The 16,668-nt window shown below is 42.8% G+C and overlaps 1 protein-coding gene across 1 annotated transcript; it reads left to right on the top strand.

Moving 5' to 3' along the window:
* Window positions 1–5,792: 5,792 nt before the first annotated feature.
* On the top strand, window positions 5,793–9,168 carry snai1a (snail family zinc finger 1a). Its single transcript, XM_041981693.1, has 3 exons — window positions 5,793–6,082; window positions 6,543–7,058; window positions 7,708–9,168. The coding sequence occupies exons 1-3, from the start codon at window positions 6,007–6,009 to the stop codon at window positions 7,890–7,892; spliced, it is 777 nt and encodes a 258-aa protein (XP_041837627.1). The 5' UTR covers window positions 5,793–6,006; the 3' UTR covers window positions 7,893–9,168.
* Window positions 9,169–16,668: the final 7,500 nt, after the last annotated feature.

Here is a 16,668-nt window from a genome sequence, read left to right as displayed (position 1 = left end):
AAATAAATGAATAACAACAAAATAATAAAGATAAATAGTAAATAAATAATACAGAAAAAAATACATAAATGTGAATAAATAAAAGCAAATACATATATAAAATAAATTAGTTAGAAAGAAAGAAAATAAATAAACAAAAAGCAGAAGTGGTCTGATGCAAAAAAAAACAGGCGTCAAGCGGATAAACATCAAAAATTTGAGAAGTTGAACATTTTCATTGGTTTGGTTCATGGCTCGTCATTGGAGGTGATAGTGGGTCTCAAAGCCAGACCAATTGAGAACCACTGGTCTAGACGGCCCCCTCAAATTCTGCTTGGGGCCTCAAAAAGGCTTGGACCGGCCCTGCCTAGTCATGGATTATAAAAATGCAAAAAGGTGAGGATATAAAATAGTCGTGGGTTTAAAAATTCAACGCGCATCCAGAAAGGAGTCCTCCTGTTGCCTCACCTGTTAGCTTCCCCGCTTGCATCTGTGTTCTCATGAAGAGCCGAGCTGGGTTGTTGTTCAGTCAACGCAGCATCCTGGTTTTCAGGTGAAGATGCTTCTGAGAAAACAAAGAGGACAGTTCAGTGTACACTACGTTTACTTCCTTCTGTGGGAAAACAAACAGGTAAACTCTTCCTGCAGACTGAGTTAACAAGAGAAAATCCCTGATTTAGTTAATTATTTATTAGTCTGCATCTCAAGTCCACCATCAGCCCTGCTAGAACCGAATGATCTACATTTGCATAGAAAAACATTCTGTTATTGATATTTTGGCCATGCTTTACCTTGATGAGTGACAACAAGCCACCCTTCCTCCACCACCTCACCAGACTTGACATCTTCGGGGGTCTCCTCTGCTCCCCCGAAAAGGAGCCGTGTGATTGTTCTGAACATGGCTGCTTGTTCCTGCGCTGCTTCCCTCCTTTGTTCAACAGGATGCTCTGGTGTTTGAAACAAACTTCAGCTGCAAAGAACAAAGAAAATCTGCTTTAGATCATTATGTTCATGAAATACAGCATCTTCCTTCCCAACCAGATCAACGCTTCTTCCCTCTGACTGTAAGGCCATGAGAGGCCCTCCTATTATTTTTTAAAAATTCAAGCAGCTGTGGGTCAGCTGACTAGGATCTCCAATGAAATTCTTAGTACGGTGGGTTTTAAAGAGAAAAAAAGGGGGACGCCAACTCCCCCAGAATTTCATTGTTGAGTCCATCTGTTTCTAAATACATGTGGGCGGAGCTTCTCTCATCGAATATCTTGTCAGTGGAAATCCGTCTTTTCCTCGATGCTGAGCCTTTTTGCATAAAACTAGAAAATATGTCTATAGTCTGGTGCAATAATTCTACAGTGTTGAAAGGAAAACAACACTGATAAACGAGTGTCCCTATAGGATTACAAACAGAGATCATTTTGAAGAAAATCATGGTCCCCAAAACAGAATTCGGTTTACGTGCATTTGGGTAAATAAGCTGTTTGAGATCTCAGGATTAAAGTCTGTCTTTGTTTGTACAAAAGGAATAAATTAACGTCACATCACAGCTTCAACCCTGACATCAACTATGACAGTAACCCAGCAAATTTTCGGATGATGAGCGCGGAGTTATGTTTATTAAACGCAGAAATCCCGCGTGCAGATCCGCTTCTGCTTGCCCGCATTTCTAGCATTTAACAGCATTGTCCTTACCTGCAGTGAGTTTCTCAGTTTGACTCGCTGTACATTTTTTATTTCCTTTACTAAATGAAGGTATAGTGCACCTCAAAACTGTTGTTTTGTATTTCAAATAACCAACCTACCGAACCAGCAGTAGCCCCGCCCATGACTCCGCCCATCACGAGAAAAGAGCCAACCAGAGGGCGCAAAGGGAGCCTGCAGTTTGATTTGAGTCTCCTCAAAGATCACGCCGTTTGGTCAAGACCAGAGCCGTCGATATACTCAGAGTCGCGACACTCTCATTGACTCCCGTGTACAAAAAATGGCGGCGCTCTTCCGGGTTACCGTAGACGTTCAATAGGTCCAAACACCGGATCAGACTGCGGTCATCCGTTCATTTCCAGAGGGAAGTCGATGTAGCAGTCACGAAAATGCGTGTACATTCTGTCGGACATCCTGCAATACAATGATTATGTCTGTTCAATGTTATACGGTTTTGTTTAAATATATTTCGCCTTTGTATGTTTTAGATATTGTCCTTTTGCCTCAGTGTACTGATCAAGTGCATTGTTATTCATAGAATTATAGAATTGGATGTTCAATATGACTTAGATTAGTGGAAACGTATTTAAAAAAAATAATAAAAATAGGTTGTTCTGTCACCTCTGTAGACATAACGAACCATACACATTTTCTTATTGTTGCTTATATGTGCAGCTATATAAAATCCTTCCTGCCGACCTTTACAAGCCACCTCTTCCTTTTTTCTGGGTCCCTCTGGAATCCATACATTGGGAAGTTCCTCTCAGACCGGTTGGAGCATCCAAATGCTGCACAGTTCACCATGACTGACTGTTTTCCTGTCTGTAAAATGTTATAACCATTACATATAATAGAAAATCAGAGAGTGGTTGACCTGTTAGGTAAGTACTGAAGAAGCTGTGTGCATTTATGCCCAAGTTGATATTGTGGGATGAAATCGTGATCTTGTATTTAAATAAAATGACTTAAAAAATTATATACACTGCCTCTAGCACTACATGACAGCACCTGGTCCAACTGGACTCAAAGCAGTCTGACTACCACTTTTAATTATGACGTCCCATCTTGTTTGAATTCATGCTTGTGTTGTTCTTACTCTCAAATGTAAGTTTCTTTGGATAAAACCGTCTGCTAAATGACTGTAGAATAGAATTATCCAGAGCCTACTGGCTTTTCTCCATTAAATTTTATTTACATAGTTATTAAAACTGCCTTGTCCCCTTTGTTTTCCATGTTCCATGCACCAATAACTGACTAATAATCACCTAAATTTGATTCTTAATTAACTTATATTTCACCGATTCCCTGTGCATCTCTATTCACTATCACTGTTTTATCTTCCCTCTTTACTCTTGCATTACTTTTTCACACATACTTGTTCACTTTTTTGGTAACACTCATTGATATTAGCTCATGTTGCAGCTGTTCTACATTTATGTTCTGTAGCTAATTTAGCCACTAATGTCAATTAAAAAATCTTTATTCAGGAGCAGCAGACAGGAACACTGACGTCCATCAGTTTGTCATTTTTCCTTCCCCAAGGTTTATTTCTATCATTTCCTCATGCACACTGTTAACTCAAGTTAAAAAAATAAATCCGGTCCTGTCTGAAGGGGATGTTCGGTGTTGTCTGCATTGTGTCTTTGACTTTAAGTCCATACTGCTGGGACATTTCATGCTACACACGGCTGGCTTTAATAGATGATTAATCTGATTCTGATTCTGATTCTGATTCTGAAAGAACGCCCTAACAAGCTGATCATTTAACCTTACTAAAGTAATTGTAAGGTTAGCAGTAAGAAATATAGAGGCTAATGAGGACCATCATGTCTGATCTTTAATAAATGCTAGCTTGTTGGTTGAGATGAATATTTCCCTCCAAAAATGTATAAAATTATTGTGCTGTTTACCCTTATTTAATCTATTCTCAGACATGACTCGATCATAACGTAAATCAACATGAACATAATAATGGATTCACTGAAAAACGTGTATTTGTTTATTTAGTTTTCAATCTCAGTAATCCGATCGCTGCTGTGTGTTGGTCTTAGTCCAGCAGCGCGGGCTTTGTTTGGAACTATTGGCTCCATGACCCACGTGACCGCTCTTACAGCGAAGTCAATGATGTCGCAACTCTGAGTATAACGAAGGCTCTGGTCAAGACCAAAAGATTTCAGTTGGATATCGGTCGGGATTCTGCTGGCTCGTGTTTTTCTCTTTAGAAAGTCTCGTGCGCTGTTGGATCAAAGCTTTATCTTGTAATCCCGCTTAAAAGCTCGTTGTTTCAAAAGCCAAACATTCTTCCACTTGGTGTGCTTTTCTAATTTGATCCTGAATTTATTCATCACACTAATTTCCTCCGGAGCCTGTGTTACTATAGACCTGTGATCCTCAGTCCTAAGCACCGAGGACCTGCGTACTGCAGGTTTTAAAAGTTTAGCTTTTAGTTTCCCTGCTGCAACACACCTGGCTCTGACTCTGCTAATTTCCCATTGACTTGAGTCAGGTGTGTTGCAGCAGAAAAACTTCTAAAACCTGCAGGACACTGGCCCTCCAGGACCAGGGCTGCTGTAGGCAGTGATGCTTAAAAACACTGCTTCCTGTCCATGTAGTTTTTTTTTTATCCCAGGTGTGTTATCAAAATGTTTTATTAAAATGATTTTTTTCTATTTATTGATTTATTATGTAGTCATTCATTGTCAGTCCTATGCTTTTCTCCTTTTGTGTCTTTCTGGTTATTTTTTTGTACTCTGTGGAATATGTGTGCATCTTAATGACGACAAAACCAAACAAATTAAAAACATGCGGTACATTTTAATGCTACAGCCATCATTTATTAGTTAACACTTAAAATTCATTCAAATAGACTTTAGTTTTTATGTATGGTACTTTGTGAGTTTATTTAAATTCATCTTATGGGTGTCAGTTTTTGTTTTATTTTATTTTTTTCTTTCTTTGTCATCGTTTAATATGATTATTGAATAAAAATTATTGGAAAAAATAGTATTTCAGATTTTGTTCATTCTAAGCACATTCTAAATGATGGGCTTACAATGACCAGAACTTTAATATGTCAGCTACAAATACTATTGATGTTTGTTAAAATGCTTTAGAGTGAAGCAAAGTCCTTACAAACTGTACTTTAATGTAAAGGTGAACGAGTGACTAGTATTTCCAACGATATATAAAACTCTAAAAAGGGAGAAATAATTGACTAGAAACATGTTTCTTTACTTTTTGTGTTAAGTTTCCATCCATCCATTTTCTGCCCTTGTCCGGAGTCGGGTCGCGGGGGCAGCTGCCTAAGCAGGGAAACCCAGACTTCCCTCTCCCCGGCCACATTCACCAGCTCATCCGGAGGGATCCCGAGGCGTTCTCAGGCCAGCCGAGAGATGTAGTCCGTCCAGAGTGTCCTTGGTCTTCCCCGGGGCCTCTTTCCGGTTTTGTAAAGTTTATTTATTATAATAAATGCTGCTTGAAAAAGGAAAAGTTTGGAACATTGTTCTTTCTCGTTTGCGCTCTACAAGCAGAACCACCCAGTGTTTCATGATCTGATCTGAACATAAATATCCCCCAGCAGATGTCGCATTTACTCCACTGAAATTGTGAAATTGTGAGTGAGTGTATATATATATATATATATATATATATATATATATATATATATATATATATAGGCTTTGAAATTAGGAGGAAGTAGCGGCCACAGTTCTAAAATCTGTAATTTTACATACCTTTTATACATTTCAAAACAAATGTTGAGCAGACTAAGTATTTAACAGAACCTGTGAAACAGACATTTTGTCGATTATAAATTGTATTAGCCGATTATTATTTTATTTTTTATACCTATATTATTGGCCATGATAAAAGCTTTCTTCAGCACATTTGACCACATAGTGCCACTTACACATTTCTCTCCATAAAGCCATGATTCAGCTCTTCCAGCTTTGCTCTGTGGATTCCAGCGTATTAAAGCTGTGAAGCTCATGTTTTTGTTGTTGCAAAGTGTGCGAGCACGAAGGCTTCTTCCTAAACACTTAAGCACTGATATGCGAGGTGGGGAGGGCCCTCAGGGCGAGCACACCCCCACTGCCTGTGTCAGACTATTTCAGAATAGAGGCCAGCATTTAGTCTCTCTGCATCGAAGCTGTACATATCATTCGTTGCTGAAGTCCACCCCAACTTGTGGACTGCAGGAGGATATTTCCCTGTTTCTCGTAAGAACTTGCGGACTACAATTAGACCTGAAAATTTCCACCTTGGACAAACTGTGCGTCGTGACCACAGGTTACTTTTACGCACATATATTTCAGCGCAAAAAGGACCATGCCTCGATCTTTCTTGGTCAAAAAGTACTTCGCTAAACAAAAACCAAACTACAGTGAACTGGAATGTCAGAATGGTGAGTCGCCAAGTTGTTTATTCCTTGAAATAATTGTGTCTGCAAGTCTTGCGTAAGTGTCGGGGGGGGGAAAAAAACACCTGTTTTCTTATTTTTTTAAATCAAGCCAAGCAACATTTTCTAATCCAGGCTACTCCCCGATCAAGTCGAGGCCCGTTAGATGCACGTTCCCACTTTCTGCACGCACACAGAGCTCCATTCATGTTACAAGCCCTTGTGAATACGTGGGAGGAAACGGGCCGTGGAACTTTCCCATATGGCTCTTATTTTATGCTCAGTCAAAGCTGAGAAAATTTGACAAATTACCATCCAAAATAGAGCGCGCGCAGGTGTTGAAAGTATCTCAAATAAATTTCACATGTTCCATTTGTTCTTATCGCTCTTTAATTCCATAAAATATATTTCTTGCTCTTACTGGTGCTGACCACATGTCTTAACTCTCCTTTACTTTCATTCTCAGACACTTTGGAGAGGTATCCACTTGCTGAGCTCTCATCAGCAGACAGCACCTCCATTGCCACCTGCCTTACCACAGGTCTGGTGTGGGACCTGGGTGTCCTTCCTGCCCTCTACCTGCCCATCTCCCAGTCAGAGCCCTCTGCCACTTCAGTTCCCCTGGACCTCAGCTCCCCGTCCAGCCTCAGCAGCAGTGCCAGCAGCAGCGGCGAAGAAGATGAAGGCCGCACCTCGGACCCCCCCAGCCCCGAACCTGTGCACACATACACCCCTCGCCAGCGGATGAAATGCACCGGCGTTATGGCTCACATCAGTCCCCCAGAGGAGGAGGAAGAAAGGGAGACCCCTGCCACAGCAGCCAGGCCAGCGTTCCTCTGCAAGCACTGTCCCAAAGAGTACACCAGCTTAGGGGCTCTGAAGATGCACATCCGCTCACACACTCTGCCCTGTGTGTGCACCACCTGTGGAAAAGCTTTCTCCAGGCCATGGCTGCTGCGCGGCCACATCCGCACACACACAGGTATGACACATGTTTAAACCTCTGCAGAACTTTACAAATAAATTCACAAATGTAGAAATCAGTGCACGGATTGACGTCATGCTGTTCTCTTGAGCTGCTGTTGTTGTGAGTCAGCAGGTCAGTGCCTCATCATTTGGGCATGATAATCAATCTGATGAACTCAACACTTGATCAGCAGACATTATCACACAGGGAAGCCCTGTTGACTCAGTATGCATTGATCACTCATTGTGTTTAATGCCCCTGTAACAATGACTTGTCGGCTAATTATCTTATCACGGCTGCTGGAGGAGACAGCAGAATAGGGAAGGAGGAGGGACAAAAGATTTTAAGAATGCCTGAAGGCTCACTGCTATCACTGAGCACTTAGTACCTGCAGCAACTTGTTAGCGTACTAATCTCATTTGCCTCTGATTGAATCATGTTAATTCGGTCAGGCTCTGACCCCACCAGCCAACCATGTGATTCCTCATTATCTTCACAATGTGTGTGTGTGTGTGTGTTTGCATCTCTGTGTGAATGAAGTGTCAATGGAAAGTTCCTGTGAACTCTAAGGCCTCTCACTGTATTAGTATGTGGACTGTAGTCGCATTTAAAAAGGGGTTCCAGTGGAGTCAAACAAGATTTGTTTCTGTCCCTGTTCTCCCAGGTGAGCGCCCGTTTTCATGCCCCCACTGCAACCGGGCCTTTGCTGACCGCTCCAACTTGAGGGCTCATCTGCAGACCCATGCCGAGGTGAAGAAGTACCAATGTGGCGTCTGCTCTCGCACCTTCAGTCGTATGTCGCTTCTGCAAAAGCACAGCTCCTCGGGTTGCTGCTCTACCGCAGTCTGAGATGTCGTGAACAAGACAGAGGGGACTAAGAGCTCAGAGCAGTGGAGGACTTATAGCTTTGGAGAGTCTCCACAAGCCCTGCAAGCCTGTTTAGGACCTGCAAGGCCCCAGAAAGTATGAAATGGTCTGATTTAAGAGACCTGGAGGGAATCAATCCTCATTATGGATCTGACTTTACAAGCCTCTTAGCTTCTCTTTTCCATTATAAAAGGGCTGAGAAGCAGATTTTTTTTTCTTCTTCCAATCTTGACCGAGGTCTTGAGGCTGGACCAAATCCGAACTGAACAGAACAATGCAGAAACTCACTCCATATCAATCCCTTTGTTGCTATTGTGCCCATTCCAAACAACAAATGTGTTGTGGAGTCATTGGGGTAAGAGGTGTCCTTTCCTGTCTGTCCTGGTGCCGGTCAGCTCAGGATCACGGCCGAGACACAGCTGCTCAGAGGTAGGGGTGCGTGGGTGGGATAAATCTCTTGGCGTGTCACAGAACACACACACTCGCACACACAAGAGCAAATGCACACACAGCTGTCCCTGGTACTGTGGTGTAGATAGACGAGGTGCTAACAGGTGCCACAGCCGTGACCTTCGCTGCTTGATAGCAGGTGACTTCCACTGCCCTTGGTTTGCTTAAGAAAAAAGAGGAAGCGTGTCATCAGAGAAGAATGGCACCAGTTAGAGTCTTTTTTTCACCAGTGGGGATCATTTTAAGCCTCTGTTTTGACTACACCCAAGCCTTCTCTTTAATCTGATGAGTTTCAGAGATAGGAAAAGCTGTTCTGCTATTTTCCAAAGACGATGAAATGCGGACAAATATGAAAGCCATGCACTCAAGGTTACCACAGTGTTAATATTACTGCCAAAAGCCATATAACTTAAATGAATGTGCCTTGAAATTGTATTACTTCCACAACCAAAATGTGCCTTTTTTGTTTGTTTTGTTTTTTACCTCATTTAGTAGCTGTGGCTTTAAAATTTGATTCCAGTATTAGCAGAATCGAGCTCTATGCAGAAGGCTGGGACCAAAGATTTTTACAGTTTACACCATGTAAACATGGTTGCCTAACATGTGATGGAAGCCTTTTGAATGGACAGTACAAAAAATGAATTTAAAATTTTTCCTAAACCTTTTATGGCTGTTTTTTTTTTTAGTGCAATGTGCAGATGATGTGTTATTTCCTTATTTTGTACCATGCTTGTGTGTTCACTTCTATTTCCTGTATGTGTCGTAACTGATACCTTTTCATCCAATAAAGTAATTTATGTTTATTAAATCTACCTCTGTTATTTACTTGACACAAAGAAAAGCTGGACAGCAGTTTGATGTGATGGGGGAGGGGGAACGGTCGAGATGTTGGTTCATAAAGGTCTGTTTGATCATTAACTGGGAAATTTCTTTCCATCTTTTAATTAGGGGTGGGGAATGAGATGGCCATTGTTAGGAAACTGAATTGCAGATGTGCAGGTGAGCACACGTGATGGAAAGGAACAACTGAATGCACCTGCTTCCAGTTTGCACCTGCCATCTACTTCTCACCGCCATTGTGCAAACACACGAAAATGCAAATCATTTAAGTGAGAGCTTGTGCAAAAGTGTTCTGTCAATTGTAATTTTTATTTGTTCACTAGTTGGATAAACCAGTTATTGCACTTTGTATATTTTCACAACAGTCTCCTGTTCCTAGACAGTGAGTCAGAGTCTGTTCAGACTGGAGCTGAAGGTTCCCATGGCTCCTCCGCTCTCAGTAAGTCAGGCTACTAGTCAGTCAGTTGGTCAGCGTGCGTGGGCGCTGAGGCCCAGCCGGGCCAGAGCAGAGTGACGTAAGCTGTTCCACAGCACCGTTCCTGGTTTCCTCTTGATTCAGGAAAATGTGCTCACAGCTACCAGCTAAGACAGCTCTCCTCACACACTTCAAAGGAGGTTGCACATTTGTCATTAACACAAACGAGCCCCAACATGGAAGTAAAGTTCGGGTCCTTGGTTGGGTTTTGGCCTTATGTTCCCATCTATTTTACTGAAGATGCTATGGGATAACAAAAGACATTTAAAAGCTCAGCTGTTTGAGGTTAGCTCAGGACTCTTTCAATGATGTAAATTTTAACATCCTGAGACGAAGGTGTTAGCTCTGTTAGTAAAGACAGCTAAAATAAAGCACCAACATGTTCATACAGTGTCATAATGAGTTTCTCATCAGCTTATAAATTAAACATCTTTGATTTCGTGTGTTGTTCTAACATAGACAGTGTTTCCCCAGAAGCAGTGCAGGCTAATTTGGCCTGTAGAAGTTCATTTATGTCAGTGTTGAAATGCAATGTTTATATCATTTTTATATGGAACTAAAAGCACAAATGCTCCCATTGCTTGTTCCTTGAGGAGAGCAGAGGGCCTGGATCTGAAATCTGAGAGCGTTTTCCTGCTGTGTCCTTTACAGTGCCAGAGCACTCACTGTAATTTACCAAAAGTGGCTGCTATTTATGCCATAAAGCATGTGTTTAACATTCCTGAACCCCACTGTGTTTGTGTATTCCTCTCTCACTCGCTTGCTCTCTCCCACTCACTCTCTGCCTGCATCCACCGCTGTATTTCTATTTATGTGTGTGTATGGTAGGTGGAGATGGTCCCTTCAGAGCAGCAGCCTTTTCCCTCTTCGCAGGAGGATCATCTCTCCCCCTCGGAGACAAGGCTGACAGGAAGTGGGAGTTTACATTGGCCTACTTTTCCCAAAAAAAAGTGGGCCTGGGTTGAAGAGCTGCAGAGATGAAGTGCTCCTTCTGCTGCTGCACTTTACCACTGCCAGCGCCATGTCCCATCCCCCCTCCCGTTCAGCTGTCCCACCCATGGCTGCTGTTTCAGGCCAAGTTCTTGGGGTGGAGCTGGGTGGCCAGGGACTAGAAAGTGGCCTTCGGTCCAGCAGCAGTCAGGGCTCACGGTCTGTGAGACAGGAAGGAGCTGTCAGCATCTCATAAACAGAACTCATCCTGCACTCATGACACACAAGACCTGGAGAGAATTCTCCCAGGAAAAGCCTTCAGACACCCACTTCAGCATCAGACTGGGCTCAGTCTGATGCTTGCTGCAGCTCAGAATGAGCCATAACCTTAACGCTGCATGGACGCAAGCTGCTTGTCATGCTTGTGACAGTCACCTGAGGACCACTGGTTCTACAAACACGTCATGGCCTCCAGTGGACAAGCGCAAAAATAAAACCTAGACATGTGGGAAAAGGAGCTGTCTGTAGGAACTGAGAGAAAGTCATCCATCCAGTAGATATGCTTTACTCCTAAAACACATCTCACCTCATTTATTACGCCGTCAGCCTCCTCCACTAAGATTAGCACTTTTCAGTGTCTCAATATTTTGGCTCAATATTTTTCCTTGACTATGTGCGGTGGGAGTTTTTTTCTCACCAAGATCTTCCTGGGCGTTGTTGTGTCACTCTTGACACGATAAAGATGGGAGTACAGATATAAAAGACAGAAAACAGAGCTAAATCCTCTCTGCAGAGCTGCAAACAGGACAGAGACACAAACCCTGCATCTGGTAAATAACACCAACAGTGGTAACACCGCAAGTATGCTTAATGATGGATTTGATCAGGCTGTGGAGTTGCCCGAAGGCTGGATTGGAGAAGTGGTTGGGTGGGTTAGGGGATGGGGTAAGGGTGCATATTAAAGAGTAATGAATCACACACTCAGTCACAGGGTCGCCGGCTATGAATGTGCTCTCTGTTGGTTTTCCTGGAGCCTGGAGTTTACTAACTGATGACGCAGGCTGGACTTGATCAGAGACATGTGTTGCTGTGGACTCGATGCCAGTGAAAAGCAGAGAGAAAGAAGGGAGAGAAGGGGGAGAGTAGAAGAGTGGATGGCGCCTGAGCTCTGCTTTTCCTGTGCGTCCTTCTGGGCATTGCCTCACACTGAAGCTGATGGGATTGGAGGGAGAAAATAAACCTGACTTTTAGCCTGGGACAGGAAACAAGAGATTCTCAGAGTAGCCTGACCTAGCTTTTTTTGTTAACAATCATTTCTCCCAAATTCTTGCGTGGCATCTCCCCAAGATGATGAGTGGTGTGTCTGCTGGACACAAAAGAAGCCAAAACACACACTGCTCTGACTCAAAATTACAAATAAAGGCAACAAATTATAAAATGGTCTTCTCAACCAGAGAGACTGCTTACAGGTGTGGATAAATGCTGAAATCAGCATGCTACCACGAATGCAGTAACCGTGCTGATACTTTGCAGGCTTCACTTTGTTTACCATTTTAGCATCTCACCATTCACAGGACTGTCTGAAACCCTTCTCACTTAGTCTGTGTTTTCCTACATTACCTTGTAAAATATTATTGTTATGCCTGACTTTTTGGCTATTTTAGCACACATTAAAAAAAGAATGACTGGTTGCATTACACTCCATCATTTCAACCAGTTAGCTGATCAGTAAAAGTAGATTAGGGTTTTGGTAATGGTGGGTAACCATTACAAAGATCTAAAAGAAAAAGAAAAACTTCTCATAACATTAAACGTCTTCGGTAAATGAATTGCTGTTTTTACTATTTTAGAATGAACAATTTATACCTTATTACACAGAAGGCTCTTTAACATGCAAAGAAGAGGCCATTTTACTGCCATAAAAGGCACCATGGGGAAGAAGACTGATCAGAGGCGAAGAAGGAGAAAGTGGATGAATTAGTGGGTATGGATGTGGTTTTGTGAGTTGTCTGAGAGTATACACTTGTGAAATGGAGAATCATGCAATCTTGGTAATGTATGAAATAAGAGCGACATATGAATCAACCTCATCAAAGAAACAAAAACACAGAGAAGAGACACAAATCTGGTATATGTGAAGGTTTAAAACAAAAACAAATGTGTTTTTTCCAAGACTAAAAGGAATTAAGGAAGAACAGAGATCTTTAGTGTGACACTGAAGTTGCCTGTTTTCTCTTTAACTGGTACTTTGACCTGCTAATATACAGATGCAATGTGCCACTACTTAGTCGTAGAAGGTATTTCAGATGGTGCATCTGAGCTTAAAAGTTATTTATCATTTGGTGCTGCAGAAATGGATAGCCAGTCATTGTCCATACCTGCTAATTCCGATGCAGGGATGCAGGGGTCTGGAGTCTGTCCAGCGGCTGCTAGGTGAGAGGCAGGATACACAATGTAAATATATTTTTATAAACAACCCAAACAGGGATGGAGCTAGAAGGGTTGCCAAGGTGGCAGTGACTGATTGGACTCCCCAGCTTTTTTGTTTGTTTTGTTTTTTGTTTAGCTTTCTTTTTTGTTGGAGCTAAAAATAAACTGCAAATAAGAGAGAAATAAGAGAGAATAAGAGAACTTCAGTATCCACATTATTTAACGCTGATTAGGCCAGCACATCATTTAGTTTCACCAAGAGGCTAGCAAGGCTGCTAGTTGATTTTAAAGTAGCTACAGCATTAAGATGTGGAGAAATACATACTGGACTCAGTCTGGTTTGGTATAAGAAGATATACAAATTAGGAGAAATGAGATATTTAGGCATTAGAAAGAGAGAAACACAATAATTTCATTAGTACATGCCCCCCCTGATAAAGTCTTGACCACCCCCTGGCCACTCCATGTATAAAGGTCTAGCTTGGCCCTGAACACAAAACTACATTATGAACATGAAAATTAACTAAACATAAGCTCTTTAAGAGTCTTTTCCACCTGACAACTGTCACCTGCATATCCAGTGGAATGCACCTGAGCATAGTTTCCCAGACAAGGTGCAAGACGTCGTTGAGATGCTGCCTGAGGCCTCGCAATAGTGTTATGAAACAGGTAATGTAATGTAGCTTGCCTGTCAGGACATGTCAGTGTAACCGTGTGTAAACAGCATCATCCAGTGCGGCTGGGAAACTGCTTTTTCTTCTGTTTTTTTTAAAGGTTTGGATTTATTGAAATTTATAAAGATGAGTGTGAAAGGGAGCGCTATCTGCATGGACAAGCCGGATCATGCTAAATGTGTTGACAGGATCAGGATTGCTAATTGAGTCATGGTATTGTGTGTAAGTATGTCATTTCCCATGAACAGTGACATAGGCTCAGCGGCTGGAAGGCATTTGAAGCAGAATGAAGCGTTTTATTTGTCACTGTGGAGGAGTTAAGTGTCCAAGGCTTCCCATTTGTCCCAGAGATCAAAGTAAAGTTAAAAACTTGAGTTAGTGTCCACAGGAAACAGATGTACAACACTCCTTAAGATAGTAAACATCAACAACACCTTCATACACACTCTCACACACAGTCTAAACACACTGGGTGTCATGTTGTCATTAATCAGCCTTCAGTGCTGCTTTTCCACCATCATCAGATACAAACAGAAAGATGTAGGTGAACATACAGTCATGCACTCTGAGAAGCTGTTGTCTGTGTGGGAGGCCTGAGCAGCAGCTGGTTATGATGGAAAACACCCAACCCTCCCACTGACACCCCCAAGCTGTCCTGTCATTGTGACACACCAGTGGCTCCTCATTCCCCAAAGACTGTGAGCCTCCAGACCTGCACCAGGGCTTTCAAACAACCTCGCCAAGCGAGCAGAGAAACAGTTGATTCCGCACAGCCAGTTCCCAAACAATAGACACACACAGGCCAGCTAGCTAAGCACATGCACAGTCAAAAATCTATGCACGCACAGAGACACATGCACACAGTCCTACACATGTTGAAACCATTATCCTGATGCTTGTTAAGTCATTACTCTATAGCTTGTTATTTTCTCAAGTGAGAGAAAGCAATCTATCCACAAAGGAGTGCTGAGAGATTTGCCACCCGGCTGAGCCCTGGGATATGGGAAGTTACCCTGAAATTTGAGGAATGTGGTGAGGTCTGGAACCTAAGGAATACAGAAAATGATCATCTTCTGGAACAGCGAAGCCTTTTTCCCAGAGTCTCCAAGTCTAAGCTGCAGCCAAGACTGTATGAGATGTCCACAGGGAGGGAGTATTACAGACATAACTGATGACATCGCAGAAAAGTTTCTGTCCACCAATAGGACAAGGAGGAACTGACATAGTCTTAGAGCTTTGACATATTCATGGTGGATCTCAGACATCTGGTTTCCATTTCCCCTCTCTCCCAAGACAGCAAATGCTGGCAGCGGAGCTTTTCAATGAGATCGTCTATTCAGCTTCCTGTGCTATCAGCTTAGCATAAATGTGTGCGCCACAAAGAGCAATGGAAACGATGCTCAGCACATCATAGGCAGTTATTAGAGTAAGCTCTGATGCTCTCCTCCAGGGTTTATTTTTAGCTTCCCACCCCCGGCTCTTGACGCCAGCCCCAGGATTTATTAGCAGGAACAACCCATGAGCGGCCATTTTCACAGCATCCTCTCCACACTGCTCTACAGAACCTGCTAGCCAGCACACTCTCACCACACTGCTAATGAGTGACACATGCCCCCCCACCACCCCCCGCCTCCCAGTTCGGCTGCTGACACTTCCAGATCAAAGCCCTGGAAGAGAAGTTTTAAACCCAGACCCTCATATCCCACATCCACCTCCTCTTTAACACCCAAGCGATATGTCTGGGAGCTGCCAAATGGAGACGCACCTGTCCTTACCATATTTAACACAAGCAGCAATGTGGCTGTCTTTTAATCTCAGGGCGGGTGTCCCTCAATGTATATTCCAGCTGTGGACAATAACAGATCAGAGGACTTATTTCAGGTATTCTGCAGGTCCATGCGACAACTTATCTAAACACAAAATGGAGCCTGATTTCAAAAGTGTGGATCAACACTGAATCTATTCCCCCACAAATACTGAGGTCTTTCTCATCAACTGAGCTGCTTCAGTCATCTAAAGCTGAAATATTGTCTGAGCACTTTCTATACAGCTGAAGGGCGTCAAAAACAGAGCGGGAAGACAGGCATGAGAGGGGGGTGGCTAGCCAGGGCAAAGGCAGGAAATCCCAATGCAGCATGAACTATTTTCCTCCATAGTTCCACTAGAACAGCTCTTTGTACCAGCCCCCCACCCACTTCTATCGGGCCTCTGTTTCTGACACTGCTGTTCTACAAGGCAACCGCACCACTGCGAAAGAAACAATCCAAACCCCTGTCACACAAATACACATGCATGCAGCTCACTGGTGAGCCAGCAGCACTGGGGGTTGAGGAACGAGGATCAAAAGCTTGGGGTTCCCCTCCAACTCGGCCCAAAGTCTCACTGTGGTTAGGCCGTAGACAGAGAGGCACCTTACTTTACACAGAGCCCCCAAATGCCAAAAAAAACACGCAGCCATACAAAAGAAGAAGCACAGAAAACGCTCATTTCTTCCACTTCATATTAAACACGGGACAGAATCATCTGAAATTATTTTCTTTCTTATTGGTTTCGTCAAACATTCTTGGTACTAACTCTCAATCTCCTCAAAGTATCACTTGATCATCGAGGACGCACATGCTCTTCATGTGACTCCAATGAAGAGATAGCTCTGCCGAGCCACATAGCTACAAAACTCAATTCTCCTTTCACAGTGACACACATTCCAGGTCATTAAGACTGAACAGTTGGAAGAGTGAAAGAAATCCAGGTCAGTGCCACTGGTGAAAAACCAAGAAAGTCAATATCAGCATTTGAGTCTGAGCCAGAGGACAATACCAACTGAAAATGTGGGACAACGAATCCAGACACAGTGCTGATTTGTTGCAGAGCAGAACTTGTGATTGGCTTGGATTTATTTTATGTATCTCAGAGACCCCATGCAAAGACTTAGAGGCCCAAAAAGCCCACAGCCAGGCTC

The sequence above is a fragment of the Melanotaenia boesemani genome, chromosome 3 (genome assembly GCF_017639745.1).
Source record: "Melanotaenia boesemani isolate fMelBoe1 chromosome 3, fMelBoe1.pri, whole genome shotgun sequence".
NCBI lineage: Eukaryota > Metazoa > Chordata > Actinopteri > Atheriniformes > Melanotaeniidae > Melanotaenia > Melanotaenia boesemani.
This window is presented reverse-complemented; position numbering and strand designations above follow the sequence as displayed.

Bases quoted from the DNA above. Each gene is read 5' to 3' on its own strand.
- snai1a (XM_041981693.1), top strand. From the start codon at position 6,007: ATGCCTCGATCTTTCTTGGTCAAAAAGTACTTCGCTAAACAAAAACCA. The intron at 6,083-6,542 runs GTGAGTCGCCAA...TTTCATTCTCAG, and splicing joins TGAACTGGAATGTCAGAATG to ACACTTTGGAGAGGTATCCA. The intron at 7,059-7,707 runs GTATGACACATG...CTGTTCTCCCAG, and splicing joins CCACATCCGCACACACACAG to GTGAGCGCCCGTTTTCATGC.